General features: G+C 41.2%; 1 protein-coding gene across 1 annotated transcript in view; it reads right to left on the bottom strand.

Annotated features, from left to right (window-relative positions):
• Positions 1-3,440: 3,440 nt before the first annotated feature.
• Positions 3,441-26,916, bottom strand: part of fa55c (FAM55C) — a 38,814-nt gene continuing 15,338 nt past the window's right edge. The window contains 2 exon segments of the mRNA NM_001173775.1: positions 3,441-5,899; positions 26,350-26,426. Coding sequence (NP_001167246.1) covers positions 5,123-5,899; positions 26,350-26,415 — 843 coding nt within the window. The 5' untranslated portion in view covers positions 26,416-26,426 and the 3' untranslated portion in view covers positions 3,441-5,122.

The raw sequence follows: 26,916 nt of genomic DNA, 5'->3' as shown, positions 1-26,916 counted from the left end.
TTGCCTGGCCAAAGCTTTATTAACCCATGTAAACCCATTTGAACGCATGGACTTCACTACAAACATATTGACATAATAAACTGATTACAAACTATATCATACTTGGCACAGTTTCCTCCAGGTAGTCGAACCACTGACGGAGAGTGGAGTCACCCATCATAAGGATCTGTTTGTCCTTCAGGCATCCAGATATCAGTTCAGCTGAGGGAAAGGATTTTGAGTCACACACCAGGGACGTCCAGTGATCCTGGAGGTAGAATCCAGCTGGTACTGGGGTGTGCAAACCAGGACGACATTTTGTTTGTGATCCTAGAGAGAGAAAAAATACTTTCAGGCCTATGTTAGAACAACATGGGGTTAATAGATAACAGTGGGTTAATAAGTAATCATATGCGTTAGGCTAAAGCATGTGACTTATTTGAAATGTTTTTATATCCTCATTTTGACATTCATTGTGATAATCCCACAACTAATCATGTGATTAATTTAAATGTTTTTAGTATCATCTATTAACATAAATTATTCAAATGAGAGATTATTAAACAAGTAATGTAACGTCGTCAAAACAAATTGTACTGGCAAAGGACTTGCATCACCTTGAAGCAACCATTATGTGCAATCATTGTGGTTATGAATTCTCATGAAAGTCAAAGCTGTGAGAAACACATACGAATGTCTCTGCAAAAGTCTTGTGAGTTACAGTCAATTAGCTAGGCCTATGTCAGACTTGGCTGTTGGTTCATAAGATAAGCAAAGGAGAAGTAGTTTGGAACAACTTACGGATTTCAGTGTCCTGTTGCTGGACATCGATAGCTGAATCGTCACCTGGTACAATAATGTTTGTGGAACTGCCAGAGAAGAAGGATGTTTACAATTATTTCAAACGTTGTTAACAAGTAACCAAAAGTATTTTCTTGAGTTTTTGTTCTTAGTACTGTTTACTACGTGGCTGCTGTGCCGTATGTTTCAACATCTTTGCTGCAAGAAACATTTTTATGTTTCACACCAGGGCCTCTTCCAAATAAAAGAGTTCCACATGCAATACTCAACCTGAGACAGCCATCAATACTACAAACCAAATTACAGAACAATTCAATAGTTATGATGTTTAAGTTCAATGTACTCTCACCTCAAGTCCTCTCTTTCATCCGTAATGGTTCAAAATACATATATTTTTTATAATGGTTTCAATCACTAACGGTTGAATGTGGGCTGGTCTGACTTAATTCCCACAGGAGAAATTTCCCCCAAAATGTACATTTTGTGTTGTTACTAAAAGTATTGAGATATTTCCTACATTCCCAGCCTCATTTTATGTCATGCTTATATGACTGTATAGCAGTGAGAAAAATGGGATGTGCAATTTAATGACATAATAACATTGTATTCCTGAGATGATTAAAAGATAATTCTACATAGAGTCATTTTCGGCATCAAATGGGAAACCGTCCACGCAAATCAGACTGTAATACATTACACATTACAAACGATCATTTTTAAGCAAAGGGCCTTGGTAACTACATTCCATTCACCTCATATCAGTCAACATACAGTAATACACTACCGTTCAAAAGTTAGGGGTCACTTAGAAATGTCCTTGTTTTTGAAATAAAAGCTAATTTTTGGTCCATTAAAATAACATCAAATTGATCAGAAATACAGTGTAGACATTGTTAATGCTGTAAATGACTATTGTAGCTGGAAACGGCAGATTTTTAATGGAATATCTACATAGGCGTACAGAGGCCCATTATCAGCAACCATCACTCCTGTGTTCCAATGGCACGTTGTGTTAGCTAATCCATGTTTATCATTTTAAAAGGCTAATTGATCATTAGAAAACCCTTTTACCAGTTACAAACTGTTGTGCTGATTAAATAAGTAATAAAACTGTCCTTCTTTAGACTAGTTGAGTATCTGGAGCATCAGCATTTGTGTGTTCAATTACAAAATAACTTTCTTCTGAAACTCGTCAGTCTATTCTTGTTCTGAAAAATGAAGGCTATTCCATGCGAGAAATTGGCAAAACAAATCTCGAACAACGCTGTGTACTACTCCGTTCACAGAACAGCACTAACTGGCTCTAACCAGAATAGAAAGAAGAGTGGGAGGCCCCGGTGCACAACTGAGCAAGAGGACAAGTACATTAGAGTGTCTAGTTTGAGAAAGAGACGCCTCACGAGTCCTCAACTGGCAGCTTCATTAAATAGTACCCGCAAAACACCAGTCTCACTGTCAACAGTGTAGAGGCGACTCTGGGATGCTGGCCTTCTAGGCAGATTTGCAAAGGTTTTCGGATCACAAAGAAGAACATTCATGAGACGCAGAACAAATGAAAAGATGCTGGAGGAGTGCTTGACGCCATCTGTCAAGCATGGTGGAGGCAATGTGATGGTCTGGGGGTGCTTTGGTGGTGGTAAAGTGGGAGATTTGTACAGGGTCAAAGGGATCTTGAAAAAGGAAGGCTATCACTCCATTTTGCAATGCCATGCCATACCCTGTGGACGGCGCTTAATTGGAGAAAATTTCCTCCTACAACAGGACAATGACCCAAATCACAGCTCCAAACTACACAAGAACTCTTTAGGGAAGAAGCAGTCAGCTGGTATTCTGTCTATAATGGAGTGGCCAGCACAGTCCCCGGATCTCAACCCTATTGCGCTGATGTGGGAGCAGCTTGACCGTATGGTACATAAGAAGTGCGCATCAAGCCAATCCAACTTGTGGGAGGTGCTTCAGGAAGCATGGGGTGAAATCTCTTCAGATTACCTCAACAAATTGACAACTAGAATGCCAAAAGGTCTGCAAGGCTGTAATTGCTTCAAATGGAGGATTCTTTGACAAAAGCAAAGTTTGAAGGACACAATTATTACAATTTAAAAAAATAATTATTTATAACCTTGTCAATGTCTTCACTATATTTTCTATTCGTTTTGCAACTCATTTCATGTATGTTTTCATGGAAAACAGACATTTCTAAACGACCCCAAACGTTTGAACGGTAGTGCACAATGTAGTATCCTACTGGCTACATTCAATCTCACTAAAGAATGAATTGAAATGATCTAAATTTGTTCTCTACATGTAGACCAACTAATCTACCAGCTCAGTTTGTGGTTAACATAATTATTATATGGATTGTATTGCGTATAATTTCATATAAACCCTGTGAGTTGTAGAAATTTGCACATACAGAGCCTTTAGAAAGAATTCACACCCTTTGACTTTTCCATATTTTGTTGTTTTACAGCTTGAATTTAAAATGGATTTAATTGAGATTTTGTCGTCACTGGCCTACACACAATTCCCCATAATATCAAAGTGGAATCCTGTTTTTCAAATTAATTAAGTATTCAACCCCTTTGTTTTGGCAAGTCTTAATAAGTTCAGGAGCAAAAATCCACCTAACAAGTCACATAATAAGTTGCACGGACTCACTCTGCATGCAATAATAGTGTTTAACATGATTTTTGAATGACTACCTCATCTCTGTACCCCACACATACAATTATCTTTAAGGTCCCTCAGTCGAGCAGTGAATTTCAAACACAGATTCGCCACAAAGACCAGGGAGGTTTTCCAATGCCTCTTAAAGCAGGGCACCTAATGGTAGATGGGTAATTTAAAAAAAGCATGGTCCATGGTGAAGTTAATAATTACACTTTGGATGGTGTATCAATACACCCAGTCACTACAAAGATACAGTTGTCCTTCCTGCCAATGGTGACTTTAAAACAGTTACAGAGTTTAATGGCTGTGATAGGACAAAACTGAGGATGGATCAACAACATTGTAGTTACTCCACAATACCAACCTAATTGACAGAGTGAAAATAAGGAAGCCTGTACATTATTAAATATTCCAAAACATTCATCCTGTTTGCAACAAGGCACTAACGTAATACTGCAAAGCAATTCGATTTTTGTCCTGAATACAAAGTATTATGTATAGGTAAAATCCAAAACAAAACATTACTGAGTACCACTCTCCATATTTTCAAGCATAGTGGTGGCTGCATCATGTTATGGGTATGCTCGTAATCATTAAGCCCTGGGGAGCAGTTGTGAAAAAAGTACCTAAATGTCATACTTGAGTAAAAGTAAAGATGCCTTAATAGAAAATGACTCAAGTAAAAGTAAAAGCCAACAAGTAAAACACTAATTGATTAAAAGTCTAAAAGTATTTGGTTTTAAATATACTTAAATATCAAAAGTGAATGTAATTGCTAAAATATATTTAAGTATCAAAATGTAAAGTATAAATAATTTAAATGTACTTATATTAAGCAAACCAGTCGGCACCGTTTTCTTTTTTATTTACGGATAGCCAGGGTCACACTCAGATATAATTTACAAATGAAGCATTTGTGTTTAGTGAGTCCGCCAGGCAATAGGGATGACCAGGGATCTTCTCTTGAGAAGTGCATGAATTGGACCATTTTCCTGTCCTGCTAAGGAGTACTTTTGGGTGTCAGGGAAAATGTATGGAGTAAAAAGCACATTATTTTCTTCAGGAATGTAGTGAAGTAAAAGTAACAGTTGTCAAATACATATATCGTAAAAATAACTGCTGGAGAGTCCTTAACAAAACGGAATGGAGCTGTGCACAGGAAAAATCCTACAGGAAAACCTGGTTCAGTCTGCTTTCCAACAGACACTGGGAAATTCACCTTTCAGCAGGACAATAACCTAAAAAACAAGGCCAAATATATAGTGGAGTTGCTTACCAAGAAGACAGTGAATGTTCCTGAGTGGCCGAATTACAGTTTTGACTTAAATCTGCTTGAAAATCTATGGCAAGACTTTTAAAGGGTTGTCTAGCAATGATAAACAACCAATTTGACCGAGCTTGAAGAATTCTGAAAAGAATAATGGGCAAATGTTGCACAATTGAGGTGTGGAAAGCTTACCCAGAACGGGTGTGAATCTTACATAAATTACATTTCTGGATTTCATTTTCAATACATTTGCAAAATGTCTAAAAACATGTTTTCACTTTGTCATTATGGGGTATTGTGTGTAGACGGGTCAGAAAACAAATCCATTTCATCCATTTTGAATTTAGGCTGTAACAAAAAAAAGGAAAAGTCAAGGGGTATGAATATTTTCTGAAGGCACTGTATCTACCTCTTAAGAAGGGTCGTCTCCAACTTGGACAGTACTGCCTGGTAACCGCCCATGCTGTGGTAGGTCAAAGCACGGCAAGGCAGGGAAGATGGCCGACGACAGAACCAGGTCTCCCCAGTGACTGGCTCTCTGTACTCACAGCAACACTGTGCGTCATTTCCCACCAGCCTAGGACTTCTCTGGGCATTGCATATCGCCGTTTCCTGCTTGCCACCCTCCTCAAAGTAGCCTTGGAAGTAGACCTTATCTGGGTCCTGTTCCCTTTGCCTACACAGTACCTGCACGGCCTCGCTGGAGTGCACTAGGCGGATGGACACCTTGGCAGGTCCAGGCCAAAGCAGGGCCAAGCGGGCAGTGTAGGTGCCATTAAAGTGGTCTGTTACAGCTCCATAAGTACTGGCCTTAAGTTCTGAGTTAAACAACTTGGCCTGAAAAAAGTCCCCTCCATAGGTTTTGATCCTGTTTTTAGTATCTCTAGCTATCAAAATCACATCTATAAACCCTCCAACTGTGTGGTTTGAATTGGGGTTGACAACAGAGAATGAGCACTTAGTGGGGTTTGTGGCCTCATCTGTGGAAAAGAGGAAAGCAGGCGGTAGTGACCATTGTAGCTCTGTGAGCAGAGATTCCCATTCCTCTTTACTTATTAAGGAGTCATTGGTTGGTGTAAATGTCCTGTTGGTGATTCCACTATGACTTGTGAAGCTAGTGTGGTTGTGTTTGAGATGATTGGATGGTGACACATTCAGTAGGCATTGGTTGAATTGACATACCTAAAGTGAGACAAAGAGACAATCTGTTTATCACCAAACAAACTATTGACCTAAACATTATGTTGACTAAAGCCAAAAGGCACATAGAAAGTGTACCGTAATTTCCGGACTATAAGCCGCTACTTTTTTCCCAGGCTTTGAACCTCGCGGCTTAAATAATGACGCGGCTAATATATGGATTTTTCCCGCTTTCAATTTTTTATTTTTTTTCACAAAGAAAACGTTCTGTGACGTGCTCAGTTTTTTGGCGGCATGAAGTTTTCATTAGACCAATGAACTTGCAGAACGGGTTAAGGTCAAACAACCTTTTTGTTTGCTGTTTAGATTAAATCGAGCGCTCTCTAACTTCCCATCATTCTGATTACGGTAGTCATTTTGTCACCCTGATTCCTGGGGGCACAACAAAGTATTTGCAGCCACTCGACATCAGTGTAAATCGTGCATTTAAGGTGGCGCTCCGTGTTCAGTGGGAGGCTTGGATGACAAGTGGGGAGAAATCCTTCACTAAACGGGCCGCATGCGAAGAGCAACTTATGGTCAAGTCTGCCAGTGGGTCCTGACAGCGTGGAGCATTGTCAAAAAATCCACTATCATCAACGGGTTTCGAAAGGCTGGACTGCTGCGTGTTGAAGAGGGCTCAGCGGGGGTTTTGCCTCTGGATGAAAGTGACGAGAGCGACAATGAAAACAATCCAATATCAGATGAAGCAATTCTGAGGCTATTCAACTCCGACACCGAAGGAGATAGTGACCACTGACTTTCTTGGTAGGCTACTGTTTACTGCTAATTTTTTATTTTTTGTTACAAGCCATGTTTCGTTAAAGCCTATTTATTTTTGTTACAAGCCGTGCTTCGTTAAAGCCTATTTATTTTTGTTACAAGCCGTGCTTCGTTAAAGCCTATTTATTTTTGTTACAAGCCGTGTTTCATAAAGCCTATTTATTTTTGTTACAAGCCATGTTTCGTTAAAGCCTATATGAAGTTAATTTGTTTCAATGTACCGGTAGGCACCTGCGGCTTATAGACATGTGCGGCTTATTTATGTTCAGAATAATACACTCCTCCAAAAAATAAAAGGAGACACTTAAACAACACAATGTAACTCCAAGTCAATCACACTTCTGTGAAATCAAACTGTCCACATAGAAAGCAACACTGATTGACAATAAATTTCACATGCTGTTGTGCAAATGGAATAGACAACAGGTGGAAATTATAGGCAATTAGCAAGACACCCCCAATAAAGGAGTGGTTCTGCAGGTGGTGACCACAGACCACTTCTCAGTTCCTATGCTTCCTGGCTGATGTTTTGGTCACTTTGAATGCTGGCGGTGCTTTCAATCTAGTGGTAGCATGAGACGGAGTCTACAACCCACACAAGTGGCTCAGGTAGTGCAGCTCATCCAGGATGGCACATCAATGCGAGCTGTGGCAAGAAGGTTTGCTGTGTCTGCCAGCGTAGTGTCCAGAGCATGGAGGCGCTACCAGGAGACAGGCCAGTACATCAGGAGACGTGGAGGAGGCCGTAGGAGGGCAACAACCCAGCAGCAGGACCGCTACCTCCGCCTTTGTGCAAGGAGGAGCAGGAGGAGCACTGCCAGAGCCCTGCAAAATGACCTCCAGCAGGCCACAAATGTGCATGTGTCTGCTCAAACGGTCAGAAACAGACTTCATGAGGGTGGTATGAGGGCCCGACGTCCACAGGTGGGGGTTGTGCTTACAGCCCAACACCGTGCAGGACATTTGGCATTTGCCAGAGAACACCAAGATTGGCAAATTCGCCACTGGCACCCTGTGCTCTTCACAGATGAAAGCAGGTTCACACTGACCACATGTGACAGACGTGACAGAGTCTGGAGATGCCGTGGAGAACATTCTGCTGCCTGCAACAACCTCCAGCATGACCGGTTTGGCGGTGGGTCAGTCATGGTGTGGGGTGGCATTTCTTTGGGTGGCCGCACAGCCCTCCATGTGCTCGCCAGAGGTAGCCTGACTGCCATTAGGTACCGAGATGAGATCCTCAGACCCCTTGTGAGACCATATGCTGGTGCGGTTGGCCCTGGTTTCCTCCTAATGCAAGACAATGCTAGACCTCATGTGGCTGGAGTGTGTCAGCAGTTCCTGCAAGAAGAAGGCATTGATGCTATGGACTGGCCTGCCCGTTCCCCAGACCTGAATCCAATTGAGCACATCTGGGACATCATGTCTCGCTCCATCCACCAACGCCACATTGCACCACAGACTGTCCAGGAGTTGGCGGATGCTTTAGTCCAGGTCTGGGAGGAGATCCCTCAGGAGACCATCCGCCACCTCATCAGGAGCATGCCCAGGCATTGTAGGGAGGTCATACAGGCACGTGGAGGCCACACACACACACACACACAACTGAGCCTCATTTTGACTTGTTTTAAGGACATTACATCAAAGTTGGATCAGCCTGTAGTGTGGTTTTCCACTTTAATTTTGAGTGTGACTCCAAATCCAGACCTCCATGGGTTGATAAATTGGATTTCCATTGATTATTTTTGTGTGATTTTGTTGTCAGCACATTCAACTATGTAAAGAAAAAAGTATTTAATAAGATTATTTCATTCATTCAGATCTAGGATGTGTTATTTTAGTGTTCCATTTATTTTTTTGAGCAGTGTATATTTTTTTTTATTAAGTGGGCGCAGCTTATATTCAGGTGCGCTTAATAGTCCGGAAATTATGGTACCTTAATACCTCTTGAGCTTAGTATAGCTGTCTTACCCCATCAAAACCCCAAACACAGTACATTCGGAAAGTATTTAGATGCCTTGACCTTTTCCACATTTTGAGAAGTCACAGCCTTCTTCTAAAATTGATTAAATTGTTATTTTCCCTCATCAATCTACACACACACAATATCCCATATTGACAAAGCAAAAACAGGTTTAGAAATTTTAGCAAATGTATTCAAATTAAAAACTGAAATATCACAATTACATAAGTATTCAGACACCCTATACTCAGTACTTTTGTTGAAGCACCTTTGGCAGGGATTACAGCCTCGAGTCTTCTTGGGTATGACGCTACAAGCTTGGCACACCTGTATTTGGGGAGTTTATCCCATTCTTCTCTGCAGATCCTCTTAAGCTCTGTCAGGTTGTATGGGGAGCATTGCTGCACAGCTATTTTCAGGTCTCTCCAGAGATGTTCGATTGGGTTCAATTCCGGGCTCTGGCTGGGCCACTCAAGGACATTCAGAGACTTGTCCCAAAGCCACTCCTGTGTTGTCTTGGCTGTGTGCTTAGGGTCATTGTCCTGTTGGAAGGGGAACCTTCACCCCAGTCTGAGGTCCTGAGTCTTCTAGAGCAGGTTTTCATCAAGGATCTCTTTACTTTGCTTAGTTCATCTTTCCCTCAATCCAGACTAGTCTCCCAGTCCCTGCAGCTGAAAAACATCCCCACACCATGATGCTGCCACCACGCTTTAATTTAACCTTTATTTAGCTAGGCAAGTCAGTTAAGAACAAATTCTTATTTACAACGACGACCTACCGGGGAACAGTGGGATAACTGTTGAGGGGCAGAATGACAGATTTTTACCTTGTCAGCTCGGGGATTCAAACCAGAAACCTTTCGGTTACTGGCCAAACACTCTAACCACTAGGCTACCTGCCACCGTAGGGATGGTGCCAAGTTTCCTCCAGGTGTGATGCGTGGCATTCAGGCCAAAGAGTTCAATCTTGGTTTCGTCAGACCAGAGAATCTTGTTTCTCAGGTTCTGCGAGTCTTTAGGTGCCTTTTGTTCAACTCCAAGCGGGCTGTTGTGCCTTTTACTGAGGAGTGGCTTCCGTCTGGCCACTTTATCATAAGGGCCTGAATGGTGGTGTGCTGCAGAACTGGAGCAGAACTGGAGCTCTGTCAGAGTGACCATCGGGTTCTTGGTCACCTCCCTGACCAAGGCCCTTCTCCCCCGATTGCTCAGTTTGGCCAGGCTGACAGCTCTAGGAAGAGTCTTGGTGGTTCCAAACTTATTCTATTTAAGAATGAAGGAGGTCACTGTGTTCTTGGGGACCTTCAATGCTGCAGATATTTTTTTGTACCCTTCCCCAGATCTTCGCCTCGATACAATCCTGTCTCAGAGCTCCATGGACAATTCCTTCGACCTCATGGCTTAGTTTTTGCTCTGACATACCTGTCTATATAAGGTCCCACAGTTGACAGTGTGTGTGCCTTTCTAAATCATGTCCAATCAATTGAATTTACCACAGGTGGACTCCAATCAAGTTGTAGAAACATCTCAAGGATGATCAACAGAAACAGAATGCACCTGAGCTCAATTTCAAGTCTCATAGCAAAGGGTCTGAATACTTAAGGTATTTCTATGTTTTATTTTTTATCCATTTTCTAAAATGTTATGGAGCATTGTGTGTAGATGAGGATTTTTTTTATTTAATCAATTTTAGAATAAGGCTGTAACGTAACAACATTTGGGAAAAGGATCTGAATACTTTCCAAATGCACTGTATAATCTTGTATCAATAATGCTGTCGTAAACAATGTATAGCTTCACAATGGTTAAAACAAAATAAAATGTTTAAAATTATCCTGTGGATGGCATGCCAGTCTTAACATCTGAAGCTCTGTTTATACATTTTGCTTGGGTTCCATTTCAGAACTTACAAATAAAACATAAATGCAGATCAATAGAATCAAAGCCAATATCAGTAGCTGAAGCAGTCTTCCCATCCTCCATATATCTGTTGGTAAATTAAAGAGAACATCAAAGTGAACTTGAGTACAGTAATAATAAACATTCACAATTATACAAATATGAATGAAAATGTGTAAATTAATAGAATGGACCTATAATGTAGGTCTGGTTTATTCTCAGAGGGGAAGCTGAATTTATCAAGTTCTCAGCAGGATGGATGGGGCAAATCAACAATATGCTTTGCTTTGTACTTGGACTTTGGAGAGAACTTCACTGCTAGAGAGAAACACATGAGGATGGTGGATGCTAAAGTTAGCTATCTAGCTGACTGCATGCATTGTTTTGTCAACTTGCTGCTTGTCTGGTCACATTTTCAGTTTTGTTTGGTAAAGCCTACCACTCTTGTTCTTGATCAAAATAGAGAGCTGCGAATTCAACTGTTGTTGCTAGCCTACATGAAGCTATATACTGCAGCTCGTGCTCGCACTGGAGGAGATGCAGATGGGCACTGTCTGGAGGCTCAATAGAGAGCAATAGTAATGGCATCTTTTTGTAGGCACTAACTCCACCATGGCTCATTGGCCAAAGCCTATAGGGAAATTAATTGTTTGGATAAATGCCAAAAATAAGGTCTGTGGTAAACACAAGTTTAGGAGACCTTCATCAGCTAATGTAAGTTCTTGTAAATCTTGATGCATTTATGTAATCCAAAAATCACTTAAAGCAGAAAGGTCTCATAATTCATAAAGGTCATGGTAACTGAATTATATTATTGTTGTTCATTTTCTCGAAATCTAAAGGCAAAACCTAGATTTCAGCCAATGTCATAATAGCTGAAACTTTAATTACTACAACCTTGTGAAAGTGATAAAGTGGGCCTCCCGAGTGGTGCAGCGGTACTAAGTCACTGCATCGCAGGACTTGAGGCATCACTACAGACCCGGGTTCGATCCCAGGCTGTGTCACAGCCAGCTGTGACCGTGAGACCCATGAGGCGGCGTACAATTGGCCCAGCGTCGTCCGGGTTAGGGGAAGGTTTGGCTGGCCGGATTTCCTTGTCCTAGCGACTCCTTGTGGCGGGCCGGGCGCCTGCAAGAAGACTTCAGTCGCCAGGTGTACTGTGTTTCCTCGGACACATTGGTGCGGCTGGCTTCCGGGTTAAGCGAGCAGTGTGTCAAGAAGCAGTGAGGCTTGGCAGGGTCGTGTTTCGGAGGACACATGGCTCCCGACCTTCGCCTCTTCTGAGTCCGTACAGGAGTTGCAGCGATGGGACAAGACTGAAACTACCAATTGGATATCGCGAAAAATGGGTAAAAGCACAAAAAAAGTGACAGGTTTTTATTTGATCAAAAACAACTTTATATTGAAGGCTACTATTTGTTTTGTAACAGAGGGGGTTAACATCATTATGGATATATCCAAGTAAATACCAATAGAACAAAGCTCAAACAAACAGAAATGCAGCTAGTGTGTCATTCCAGGTGCAATGTTTGACATGACTGTGGTAGCTGAAGTTTGCTAGCTAGTTTGCTAGCAAGTGACAAGAACATTAGCAAAGATACTGGTAACTAACCCAAGATATCTCATCAGTGTCATTTCCGATGGGAGCAAAAGAAGCATATTGTGCAGAACAAGCAAGGAGGTGGGCAGAGCCAAACAAGAGTTAGAGAGATCCTATTGGCACGTTTTAGCATGTATTTGCATATTTCCATCAGGGAACGCCTTCTCTGTGAAGTGCGCGAGTGCAATAAATAAATTCGCCGTTGTACTTTTAAACCACAAAAAATTCCACAAAACTTAGTTCACTCTGTTCGTAACAGATTATAGTTCTGGAAAAGAAAACTAAATTGAGATTGAATGTTTCATCGACGAAAAAATGTGTAGAACTTCGGCCAAGTTTCATCTACCTTCTCCCTCTTCCCGCTGCTGGACTTCCTCTTATTACCCTATTTGGTGGCCAGTTCTAAAAGGGACATTTCTGATTTATACATCCTGTGAGATATCGGGCTCCTTCCTCTATATGTGACGTTAGTCAATCTGAATAGCAAGCATTTTTGTTAATATGGATGAGCAGACTTTTTCCAGATTGGACAGAGGTACATTCATGCTGAGAACAGCCCGTTCAATCTCATCCCGAATATGTTTTGTTGGGTTGTGGTCTGGGGACTGCGCAGGCCACTCAAGTAAATTTAACTAGCTGTCATGTTCAAGGCAATGTTTTTCCACTACGCAATTGTCCAGTTTTGGTGATTGCGTGCCCACTGGAGCCACTTCTTTTTGTTTTTAGCTGATAGCAGTGGAACCCGTCATGGTCGTCTGCTGCAATAGCCCATCAATGACAAGGATCGATGAGTTATGCATTCCGAGATGCCGTTCTACACACCACTGTTATTTGCCTGTTTGTGGCCCGTCTGTTAGACATTTACATTTTAGTCATTTAGCAGACGCTCTTATCCAGAGCGACTTACAGTTGCATACATTTCATTTCATGCATTTAAAAAAATAATAATCGTATTGGCCCCCCGTGGGAATCGAACCTTGTTATTCTGCTTCGACCTCTCTCATCAACGAGCTGTTTTTGCCCACAAGACTGCCGCTAACTGGACACTGCCCTGCGTGAAAAGCCCAGGAAGGCGGCCGTTTCTGAGATACTGGATCTGGCACCGACGATCATACCACACTCAGTCGCTTAGGTCACTTGTTTTGCCTATTCTAACGTTCAATCGAACAGTAACTGAATGCCTCGATGCCTGTCTGCCTGCTTTATATAGCAAGCCACGGCCACATGACTCACTGTCTGTAGGTGCGATCCATTTTTGTGAATGTGCTGGACTCTGACATTGCTCGTTCTGATATTTCTTCATTTCTTTATTTGGGATTTATGTGTTTTGTGTTTTTAGGTATTACTGCACAGTTGGAGCTAGAAACATAAGCATTTTGCTGCACCTGCGATAACATCTGCAAAATATGTGTATGCAACCAATAAAATGTGATATGAGCTAAACAATAAGATAGATGGCTAGTTGACTGCTGTGGCTAGCCAAAAAGGACACATTTTGAAAGTTGGATTATCTTATCCTTTGAGGCTATAAAATTGTTCTAACACTATGATTTTGAACATTCAAAGCAACTGGGAAACGTCCATGGAAGGCATTGTTGTCACCTTGGCTTGCTACATAACTTCTGAGTGATAGGAAGCACAAGCACCACCACCAATCAGCCTACACTACCGAACACACACCAGTCGTTACTATGACAAATAGCGTAGCCATGTTAGCAAATGACTATCTGAACACACACAAGTCTGACTTGGTCACATAACTTGCTGTTTAGACAGTCAGTATTCCAAAACGGATTTGAAAAACCCAACTGATTTGAGCAGTAAGAACCGCGGTGTGAACAAGGCTTCAGTGTAGAACATGGGGATGTGTGAAACTTGCTCCTCAGCCTCAAGTGTTTTTTTAGCAAATATTTTCTTACTTAAATTTTAAAACATTCTTGGAGAATCATTGTACCTTCTAAACCTCTGAAATATACATTTTCCATAGCCAAATAGATTGGATTTTCAGCTGTTTGGAGCTGGTGTACAAAACTGAAAGTAAAGGATGAAAAAACAAAACTAGTGTACATAGAACAGATCTACCGCTTCTTAGACTTGCCTTCATTGAGGATGACAGATCTATAACTCACATTTCTATGTGAATTTTGTCAGGTCGCCCAAAAGTTACATATTGCAGCTTTAACATATATATAGTTTGATAACTGCTAAACACTGTTAATTTCTAGGTTCTCTCATCATACATGTATCAATTTGACATTTTATGTTGGAAGGTAAAACCAAATCCTATATGGATGTGGCTGTAAATACTACATCATCATTCTCCATCAGCCAGTGTGCTTCAATAGGACAAAGTGGAAAGAGTCACTCTATAAGGCGCAGCTGTCTAAGGCACTGCATCTCTGTGCTACAGGCGTCACTACAGACCCTGGTTTGATTCCAGGCTGTGTGCACAATTGACATTTGTATTATATTGTGGAATATAAAATGACTAAATGATGAACCTATAATTATCTGATGTATTGGTGACTAAATCTTGACATGGTATTTCACAAAAACAATATAAAAATAAAATAAACTGTAGCAGGCTCGTCTCAATTGTTTGTAGTGTTCATTGTATATGTATATTGACACTATTCCATTTTGGTTCAGTATTTATTCAGTTAAATGTACTGTTAACAAATGACAAGAAAATCTTGTCAAATTGAATGTGAATATTGCATTGTGAAAAGCAGATGTATGCAAATTGAAAGAGTGATTTGGTGCAGTGAACAAGTGACTTTGTGAATTTGTTTGTTGTACTCAGTCAATAGAAAATGTGCTTAAGAGCTTTGAAAATGTACCACACACACACTTGTGAAAATTGCACTAAAGTGATGGAAAAAAACTGTCAAAATGAAATGACCCCAAAAAAAAGAGGAAATCTTATCACTGTACTGTAAAAATGATGACGCCCTGTTGCTGTTTTCTGTTAAGCCTACTCAAAAGGTTCCTCCTTGCCACTCCTTGGGCTGCAACCAAAACTAGTTTACATGCATGGTTTGCACCAAATCTTTTGTTCATGGGTACATGGATGTCTAATCTAATGGAAGCCAGTTCCTGTCACCCCACCCCCCACACACAATTTTTTTTCATCCATTATGAGTAGTAGGCCATCTCAAAATTATGCGATATGCAAGTAATAATTATGAGACACTAAATAATCATATCATGATACTCTAGTGGCCATTCTAACAAGGAAAATAAATGTCTTCAAAAATAGAAGGCAGTCAGGAGGAGCCAAGATCAGGTGGGACAATTCTAGCCAATGAGAGGGCAGATACGCATGTGAACAACAGGCACAACCGTTTCCACTAGTTACCACAGACAAAGTCAAAATCGGCTGTATAATAAAAATTCTAGATAGAAATTATATCCAGGTGGGGCAGTCGGCAGTGCTCGTGCCAATGGAAGCTGCTCAGATAAGGCGGAGAAAATAGGATTCTGCTCTATTTTTGAAGTGATGCTGTCGTTGTTCACCAATCACAAGTGACAGTAGGAGTGAAGTTTTTGGAAAAAGTGGACCCTTGCCTTTTGGCTGATCCAGGTGTGGTTTAAGGGTGCGTGAAAACAGAGTTGGTTGTGGGGAAAATCGGTGACGGTAACCAGAAGTGGTTTTGTGATAATTATTTGTGTTTCTGCTGGTCTGAGGGAGAAGGTGCCCGCGTTAAACGAATGGAAGCAAGAAATGTGAATTGTTTCGCTCTCAAGAAAAGGGCGCCATTGAAAGGAATGAATACTGGGGTAGCAGTAAATGTAAAAGTTGACCAACTGAAGGGGAAGATTCCCGGTGTTTGTGATACTCGTCGTTTGGTGCGACGCAGACGGTGGCATAAGTGGTGAAACAGAAGAGTCATTGTTTGTTCTTTTTTAGTTTTGATGCTTTAGTCCAGGTCTGGGAGGAGATCCCTCAGGAGACCATCCGCCACCTCATCAGGAGCATGCCCAGGCATTGTAGGGAGGTCATACAGGCACGTGGAGGCCACACACACACACACACACACAACTGAGCCTCATTTTGACTTGTTTTAAGGACATTACATCAAAGTTGGATCAGCCTGTAGTGTGGTTTTCCACTTTAATTTTTAGTGTGACTCCAAATCCAGACCTCCATGGGTTGATAAATTGGATTTCCATTGATTATTTTTGTGTGATTTTGTTGTCAGCACATTCAACTATGTAAAGAAAAAAGTATTTAATAAGATTACTTTAATTCATTCAGATCTAGGATGTGTTATTTTAGTGTTCCATTTATTTTTTTGAGCAGTGTATATTTTTTTTTATTAAGTGGGCGCAGCTTATATTCAGGTGCGCTTAATAGTCCGGAAATTATGGTACCTTAATACCTCTTGAGCTTAGTATAGCTGTCTTACCCCATCAAAACCCCAAACACAGTACATTCGGAAAGTATTTAGATGCCTTGACCTTTTCCACATTTTGAGAAGTCACAGCCTTCTTCTAAAATTGATTAAATTGTTATTTTCCCTCATCAATCTACACACACACAATATCCCATATTGACAAAGCAAAAACAGGTTTAGAAATTTTAGCAAATGTATTCAAATTAAAAACTGAAATATCACAATTACATAAGTATTCAGACACCCTATACTCAGTACTTTTGTTGAAGCACCTTTGGCAGGGATTACAGCCTCGAGTCTTCTTGGGTATGACGCTACAAGCTTGGCACACCTGTATTTGGGGAGTTTATCCCATTCTTCTCTGCAGATCCTCTTAAGCTCTGTCAGGTTGTATGGGGAGCATTGCTGCACAGCTATTTTCAGGTCTCTCCAGAGATGTTCGATTGGGTTCAATTCCGGGCTCTGGCTGGGCCACTCAAGGACATTCAGAGACTTGTCCCAAAGCCACTCCTGTGTTGTCTTGGCTGTGTGCTTAGGGTCATTGTCCTGTTGGAAGGGGAACCTTCACCCCAGTCTGAGGTCCTGAGTCTACTAGAGCAGGTTTTCATCAAGGATCTCTTTACTTTGCTTAGTTCATCTTTCCCTCAATCCAGACTAGTCTCCCAGTCCCTGCAGCTGAAAAACATCCCCACACCATGATGCTGCCACCACGCTTTAATTTAACCTTTATTTAGCTAGGCAAGTCAGTTAAGAACAAATTCTTATTTACAACGACGACCTACCGGGGAACAGTGGGATAACTGTTGAGGGGCAGAATGACAGATTTTTACCTTGTCAGCTCGGGGATTCAAACCAGAAACCTTTCGGTTACTGGCCAAACACTCTAACCACTAGGCTACCTGCCACCGTAGGGATGGTGCCAAGTTTCCTCCAGATGTGATGCGTGGCATTCAGGCCAAAGAGTTCAATCTTGGTTTCGTCAGACCAGAGAATCTTGTTTCTCAGGTTCTGCGAGTCTTTAGGTGCCTTTTGTTCAACTCCAAGCGGGCTGTTGTGCCTTTTACTGAGGAGTGGCTTCCGTCTGGCCACTTTATCATAAGGGCCTGAATGGTGGTGTGCTGCAGAACTGGAGCAGAACTGGAGCTCTGTCAGAGTGACCATCGGGTTCTTGGTCACCTCCCTGACCAAGGCCCTTCTCCCCCGATTGCTCAGTTTGGCCAGGCTGACAGCTCTAGGAAGAGTCTTGGTGGTTCCAAACTTATTCTATTTAAGAATGAAGGAGGTCACTGTGTTCTTGGGGACCTTCAATGCTGCAGATATTTTTTTGTACCCTTCCCCAGATCTTCGCCTCGATACAATCCTGTCTCAGAGCTCCATGGACAATTCCTTCGACCTCATGGCTTAGTTTTTGCTCTGACATACCTGTCTATATAAGGTCCCACAGTTGACAGTGTGTGCGCCTTTCTAAATCATGTCCAATCAATTGAATTTACCACAGGTGGACTCCAATCAAGTTGTAGAAACATCTCAAGGATGATCAACAGAAACAGAATGCACCTGAGCTCAATTTCAAGTCTCATAGCAAAGGGTCTGAATACTTAAGGTATTTCTATGTTTTATTTTTTATCCATTTTCTAAAATGTTATGGAGCATTGTGTGTAGATGAGGATTTTTTTTATTTAATCAATTTTAGAATAAGGCTGTAACGTAACAACATTTGGGAAAAGGATCTGAATACTTTCCGAATGCACTGTATAATCTTGTATCAATAATGCTGTCGTAAACAATGTATAGCTTCACAATGGTTAAAACAAAATAAAATGTTTAAAATTATCCTGTGGATGGCATGCCAGTCTTAACATCTGAAGCTCTGTTTATACATTTTGCTTGGGTTCCATTTCAGAACTTACAAATAAAACATAAATGCAGATCAATAGAATCAAAGCCAATATCAGTAGCTGAAGCAGTCTTCCCATCCTCCATATATCTGTTGGTAAATTAAAGAGAACATCAAAGTGAACTTGAGTACAGTAATAATAAACATTCACAATTATACAAATATGAATGAAAATGTGTAAATTAATAGAATGGACCTATAATGTAGGTCTGGTTTATTCTCAGAGGGGAAGCTGAATTTATCAAGTTCTCAGCAGGATGGATGGGGCAAATCAACAATATGCTTTGCTTTGTACTTGGACTTTGGAGAGAACTTCACTGCTAGAGAGAAACACATGAGGATGGTGGATGCTAAAGTTAGCTATCTAGCTGACTGCATGCATTGTTTTGTCAACTTGCTGCTTGTCTGGTCACATTTTCAGTTTTGTTTGGTAAAGCCTACCACTCTTGTTCTTGATCAAAATAGAGAGCTGCGAATTCAACTGTTGTTGCTAGCCTACATGAAGCTATATACTGCAGCTCGTGCTCGCACTGGAGGAGATGCAGATGGGCACTGTCTGGAGGCTCAATAGAGAGCAATAGTAATGGCATCTTTTTGTAGGCACTAACTCCACCATGGCTCATTGGCCAAAGCCTATAGGGAAATTAATTGTTTGGATAAATGCCAAAAATAAGGTCTGTGGTAAACACAAGTTTAGGAGACCTTCATCAGCTAATGTAAGTTCTTGTAAATCTTGATGCATTTATGTAATCCAAAAATCACTTAAAGCAGAAAGGTTTCATAATTCATAAAGGTCATGGTAACTGAATTATATTATTGTTGTTCATTTTCTCGAAATCTAAAGGCAAAACCTAGATTTCAGCCAATGTCATAATAGCTGAAACTTTAATTACTACAACCTTGTGAAAGTGATAAAGTGGGCCTCCCGAGTGGTGCAGCGGTACTAAGTCACTGCATCGCAGGACTTGAGGCATCACTACAGACCCGGGTTCGATCCCAGGCTGTGTCACAGCCAGCTGTGACCGTGAGACCCATGAGGCGGCGTACAATTGGCCCAGCGTCGTCCGGGTTAGGGGAAGGTTTGGCTGGCCGGATTTCCTTGTCCTAGCGACTCCTTGTGGCGGGCCGGGCGCCTGCAAGAAGACTTCAGTCGCCAGGTGTACTGTGTTTCCTCGGACACATTGGTGCGGCTGGCTTCCGGGTTAAGCGAGCAGTGTGTCAAGAAGCAGTGAGGCTTGGCAGGGTCGTGTTTCGGAGGACACATGGCTCCCGACCTTCGCCTCTTCTGAGTCCGTACAGGAGTTGCAGCGATGGGACAAGACTGAAACTACCAATTGGATATCGCGAAAAATGGGTAAAAGCACAAAAAAAGTGACAGGTTTTTATTTGATCAAAAACAACTTTATATTGAAGGCTACTATTTGTTTTGTAACAGAGGGGGTTAACATCATTATGGATATATCCAAGTAAATACCAATAGAACAAAGCTCAAACAAACAAAAATGCAGCTAGTGTGTCATTCCAGGTGCAATGTTTGACATGACTGTGGTAGCTGAAGTTTGCTAGCTAGTTTGCTAGCAAGTGACAAGAACATTAGCAAAGATACTGGTAACTAACCCAAGATATCTCATCAGTGTCATTTCCGATGGGAGCAAAAGAAGCATATTGTGCAGAACAAGCAAGGAGGTGGGCAGAGCCAAACAAGAGTTAGAGAGATCCTATTGGCACGTTTTAGCATGTATTTGCATATTTCCATCAGGGAACGCCTTCTCTGTGAAGTGCGCGAGTGCAATAAATAAATTCGCCGTTGTACTTTTAAACCACAAAAAATTCCACAAAACTTAGTTCACTCTGTTCGTAACAGATTATAGTTCTGGAAAAGAAAACTAAATTGAGATTGAATGTTTCATCGACGAAAAAATGTGTAGAACTTCGGCCAAGTTTCATCTACCTTCTCCCTCTTCCCGCTGCTGGACTTCCTCTTATTACCCTATTTGGTGGCCAGTTCTAAAAGGGACATTTCTGATTTATACATCCTGTGAGATATCGGGCTCCTTCCTCTATATGTGACGTTAGTCAATCTGAATAGCAAGCATTTTTGTTAATATGGATGAGCAGACTTTTTCCAGATTGGACAGAGGTACATTCATGCTGAGAACAGCCCGTTCAATCTCATCCCGAATATGTTTTGTTGGGTTGTGGTCTGGGGACTGCGCAGGCCACTCAAGTAAATTTAACTAGCTGTCATGTTCAAGGCAATGTTTTTCCACTACGCAATTGTCCAGTTTTGGTGATTGCGTGCCCACTGGAGCCACTTCTTTTTGTTTTTAGCTGATAGCAGTGGAACCCGTCATGGTCGTCTGCTGCAATAGCCCATCAATGACAAGGATCGATGAGTTATGCATTCCGAGATGCCGTTCTACACACCACTGTTATTTGCCTGTTTGTGGCCCGTCTGTTAGACATTTACATTTTAGTCATTTAGCAGACGCTCTTATCCAGAGCGACTTACAGTTGCATACATTTCATTTCATGCATTTAAAAAAATAATAATCGTATTGGCCCCCCGTGGGAATCGAACCTTGTTATTCTGCTTCGACCTCTCTCATCAACGAGCTGTTTTTGCCCACAAGACTGCCGCTAACTGGACACTGCCCTGCGTGAAAAGCCCAGGAAGGCGGCCGTTTCTGAGATACTGGATCTGGCACCGACGATCATACCACACTCAGTCGCTTAGGTCACTTGTTTTGCCTATTCTAACGTTCAATCGAACAGTAACTGAATGCCTCGATGCCTGTCTGCCTGCTTTATATAGCAAGCCACGGCCACATGACTCACTGTCTGTAGGTGCGATCCATTTTTGTGAATGTGCTGGACTCTGACATTGCTCGTTCTGATATTTCTTCATTTCTTTATTTGGGATTTATGTGTTTTGTGTTTTTAGGTATTACTGCACAGTTGGAGCTAGAAACATAAGCATTTTGCTGCACCTGCGATAACATCTGCAAAATATGTGTATGCAACCAATAAAATGTGATATGAGCTAAACAATAAGATAGATGGCTAGTTGACTGCTGTGGCTAGCCAAAAAGGACACATTTTGAAAGTTGGATTATCTTATCCTTTGAGGCTATAAAATTGTTCTAACACTATGATTTTGAACATTCAAAGCAACTGGGAAACGTCCATGGAAGGCATTGTTGTCACCTTGGCTTGCTACATAACTTCTGAGTGATAGGAAGCACAAGCACCACCACCAATCAGCCTACACTACCGAACACACACCAGTCGTTACTATGACAAATAGCGTAGCCATGTTAGCAAATGACTATCTGAACACACACAAGTCTGACTTGGTCACATAACTTGCTGTTTAGACAGTCAGTATTCCAAAACGGATTTGAAAAACCCAACTGATTTGAGCAGTAAGAACCGCGGTGTGAACAAGGCTTCAGTGTAGAACATGGGGATGTGTGAAACTTGCTCCTCAGCCTCAAGTGTTTTTTTAGCAAATATTTTCTTACTTAAATTTTAAAACATTCTTGGAGAATCATTGTACCTTCTAAACCTCTGAAATATACATTTTCCATAGCCAAATAGATTGGATTTTCAGCTGTTTGGAGCTGGTGTACAAAACTGAAAGTAAAGGATGAAAAAACAAAACTAGTGTACATAGAACAGATCTACCGCTTCTTAGACTTGCCTTCATTGAGGATGACAGATCTATAACTCACATTTCTATGTGAATTTTGTCAGGTCGCCCAAAAGTTACATATTGCAGCTTTAACATATATATAGTTTGATAACTGCTAAACACTGTTAATTTCTAGGTTCTCTCATCATACATGTATCAATTTGACATTTTATGTTGGAAGGTAAAACCAAATCCTATATGGATGTGGCTGTAAATACTACATCATCATTCTCCATCAGCCAGTGTGCTTCAATAGGACAAAGTGGAAAGAGTCACTCTATAAGGCGCAGCTGTCTAAGGCACTGCATCTCTGTGCTACAGGCGTCACTACAGACCCTGGTTTGATTCCAGGCTGTGTGCACAATTGACATTTGTATTATATTGTGGAATATAAAATGACTAAATGATGAACCTATAATTATCTGATGTATTGGTGACTAAATCTTGACATGGTATTTCACAAAAACAATATAAAAATAAAATAAACTGTAGCAGGCTCGTCTCAATTGTTTGTAGTGTTCATTGTATATGTATATTGACACTATTCCATTTTGGTTCAGTATTTATTCAGTTAAATGTACTGTTAACAAATGACAAGAAAATCTTGTCAAATTGAATGTGAATATTGCATTGTGAAAAGCAGATGTATGCAAATTGAAAGAGTGATTTGGTGCAGTGAACAAGTGACTTTGTGAATTTGTTTGTTGTACTCAGTCAATAGAAAATGTGCTTAAGAGCTTTGAAAATGTACCACACACACACTTGTGAAAATTGCACTAAAGTGATGGAAAAAAACTGTCAAAATGAAATGACCCCAAAAAAAAGAGGAAATCTTATCACTGTACTGTAAAAATGATGACGCCCTGTTGCTGTTTTCTGTTAAGCCTACTCAAAAGGTTCCTCCTTGCCACTCCTTGGGCTGCAACCAAAACTAGTTTACATGCATGGTTTGCACCAAATCTTTTGTTCATGGGTACATGGATGTCTAATCTAATGGAAGCCAGTTCCTGTCACCCCACTCCCCACACACAATTTTTTTTCATCCATTATGAGTAGTAGGCCATCTCAAAATTATGCGATATGCAAGTAATAATTATGAGACACTAAATAATCATATCATGATACTCTAGTGGCCATTCTAACAAGGAAAATAAATGTCTTCAAAAATAGAAGGCAGTCAGGAGGAGCCAAGATCAGGTGGGACAATTCTAGCCAATGAGAGGGCAGATACGCATGTGAACAACAGGCACAACCGTTTCCACTAGTTACCACAGACAAAGTCAAAATCGGCTGTATAATAAAAATTCTAGATAGAAATTATATCCAGGTGGGGCAGTCGGCAGTGCTCGTGCCAATGGAAGCTGCTCAGATAAGGCGGAGAAAATAGGATTCTGCTCTATTTTTGAAGTGATGCTGTCGTTGTTGACCAATCACAAGTGACAGTAGGAGTGAAGTTTTTGGAAAAAGTGGACCCTTGCCTTTTGGCTGATCCAGGTGTGGTTTAAGGGTGCGTGAAAACAGAGTTGGGTTGTGGGGAAAATCGGTGACGGTAACCAGAAGTGGTTTTGTGATAATTATTTGTGTTTCTGCTGGTCTGAGGGAGAAGGTGCCCGCGTTAAACGAATGGAAGCAAGAAATGTGAATTGTTTCGCTCTCAAGAAAAGGGCGCCATTGAAAGGAATGAATACTGGGGTAGCAGTAAATGTAAAAGTTGACCAACTGAAGGGGAAGATTCCCGGTGTTTGTGATACTCGTCGTTTGGTGCGACGCAGACGGTGGCATAAGTGGTGAAACAGAAGAGTCATTGTCTGTTCTTTTTTAGTTTTGATGCTTTAGTCCAGGTCTGGGAGGAGATCCCTCAGGAGACCATCCGCCACCTCATCAGGAGCATGCCCAGGCATTGTAGGGAGGTCATACAGGCACGTGGAGGCCACACACACACACACACACACACAACTGAGCCTCATTTTGACTTGTTTTAAGGACATTACATCAAAGTTGGATCAGCCTGTAGTGTGGTTTTCCACTTTAATTTTTAGTGTGACTCCAAATCCAGACCTCCATGGGTTGATAAATTGGATTTCCATTGATTATTTTTGTGTGATTTTGTTGTCAGCACATTCAACTATGTAAAGAAAAAAGTATTTAATAAGATTACTTTAATTCATTCAGATCTAGGATGTGTTATTTTAGTGTTCCATTTATTTTTTTGAGCAGTGTATATTTTTTTTTATTAAGTGGGCGCAGCTTATATTCAGGTGCGCTTAATAGTCCGGAAATTATGGTACCTTAATACCTCTTGAGCTTAGTATAGCTGTCTTACCCCATCAAAACCCCAAACACAGTACATTCGGAAAGTATTTAGATGCCTTGACCTTTTCCACATTTTGAGAAGTCACAGCCTTCTTCTAAAATTGATTAAATTGTTATTTTCCCTCATCAATCTACACACACACAATATCCCATATTGACAAAGCAAAAACAGGTTTAGAAATTTTAGCAAATGTATTCAAATTAAAAACTGAAATATCACAATTACATAAGTATTCAGACACCCTATACTCAGTACTTTTGTTGAAGCACCTTTGGCAGGGATTACAGCCTCGAGTCTTCTTGGGTATGACGCTACAAGCTTGGCACACCTGTATTTGGGGAGTTTATCCCATTCTTCTCTGCAGATCCTCTTAAGCTCTGTCAGGTTGTATGGGGAGCATTGCTGCACAGCTATTTTCAGGTCTCTCCAGAGATGTTCGATTGGGTTCAATTCCGGGCTCTGGCTGGGCCACTCAAGGACATTCAGAGACTTGTCCCAAAGCCACTCCTGTGTTGTCTTGGCTGTGTGCTTAGGGTCATTGTCCTGTTGGAAGGGGAACCTTCACCCCAGTCTGAGGTCCTGAGTCTACTAGAGCAGGTTTTCATCAAGGATCTCTTTACTTTGCTTAGTTCATCTTTCCCTCAATCCAGACTAGTCTCCCAGTCCCTGCAGCTGAAAAACATCCCCACACCATGATGCTGCCACCACGCTTTAATTTAACCTTTATTTAGCTAGGCAAGTCAGTTAAGAACAAATTCTTATTTACAACGACGACCTACCGGGGAACAGTGGGATAACTGTTGAGGGGCAGAATGACAGATTTTTACCTTGTCAGCTCGGGGATTCAAACCAGAAACCTTTCGGTTACTGGCCAAACACTCTAACCACTAGGCTACCTGCCACCGTAGGGATGGTGCCAAGTTTCCTCCAGATGTGATGCGTGGCATTCAGGCCAAAGAGTTCAATCTTGGTTTCGTCAGACCAGAGAATCTTGTTTCTCAGGTTCTGCGAGTCTTTAGGTGCCTTTTGTTCAACTCCAAGCGGGCTGTTGTGCCTTTTACTGAGGAGTGGCTTCCGTCTGGCCACTTTATCATAAGGGCCTGAATGGTGGTGTGCTGCAGAACTGGAGCAGAACTGGAGCTCTGTCAGAGTGACCATCGGGTTCTTGGTCACCTCCCTGACCAAGGCCCTTCTCCCCCGATTGCTCAGTTTGGCCAGGCTGACAGCTCTAGGAAGAGTCTTGGTGGTTCCAAACTTATTCTATTTAAGAATGAAGGAGGTCACTGTGTTCTTGGGGACCTTCAATGCTGCAGATATTTTTTTGTACCCTTCCCCAGATCTTCGCCTCGATACAATCCTGTCTCAGAGCTCCATGGACAATTCCTTCGACCTCATGGCTTAGTTTTTGCTCTGACATACCTGTCTATATAAGGTCCCACAGTTGACAGTGTGTGTGCCTTTCTAAATCATGTCCAATCAATTGAATTTACCACAGGTGGACTCCAATCAAGTTGTAGAAACATCTCAAGGATGATCAACAGAAACAGAATGCACCTGAGCTCAATTTCAAGTCTCATAGCAAAGGGTCTGAATACTTAAGGTATTTCTATGTTTTATTTTTTATCCATTTTCTAAAATGTTATGGAGCATTGTGTGTAGATGAGGATTTTTTTTATTTAATCAATTTTAGAATAAGGCTGTAACGTAACAACATTTGGGAAAAGGATCTGAATACTTTCCGAATGCACTGTATAATCTTGTATCAATAATGCTGTCGTAAACAATGTATAGCTTCACAATGGTTAAAACAAAATAAAATGTTTAAAATTATCCTGTGGATGGCATGCCAGTCTTAACATCTGAAGCTCTGTTTATACATTTTGCTTGGGTTCCATTTCAGAACTTACAAATAAAACATAAATGCAGATCAATAGAATCAAAGCCAATATCAGTAGCTGAAGCAGTCTTCCCATCCTCCATATATCTGTTGGTAAATTAAAGAGAACATCAAAGTGAACTTGAGTACAGTAATAATAAACATTCACAATTATACAAATATGAATGAAAATGTGTAAATTAATAGAATGGACCTATAATGTAGGTCTGGTTTATTCTCAGAGGGGAAGCTGAATTTATCAAGTTCTCAGCAGGATGGATGGGGCAAATCAACAATATGCTTTGCTTTGTACTTGGACTTTGGAGAGAACTTCACTGCTAGAGAGAAACACATGAGGATGGTGGATGCTAAAGTTAGCTATCTAGCTGACTGCATGCATTGTTTTGTCAACTTGCTGCTTGTCTGGTCACATTTTCAGTTTTGTTTGGTAAAGCCTACCACTCTTGTTCTTGATCAAAATAGAGAGCTGCGAATTCAACTGTTGTTGCTAGCCTACATGAAGCTATATACTGCAGCTCGTGCTCGCACTGGAGGAGATGCAGATGGGCACTGTCTGGAGGCTCAATAGAGAGCAATA

Source organism: Salmo salar, chromosome 05 (assembly GCF_965601325.2).
Source record: "Salmo salar chromosome 05, fSalSal1, whole genome shotgun sequence".
NCBI lineage: Eukaryota > Metazoa > Chordata > Actinopteri > Salmoniformes > Salmonidae > Salmo > Salmo salar.
This window is presented reverse-complemented; position numbering and strand designations above follow the sequence as displayed.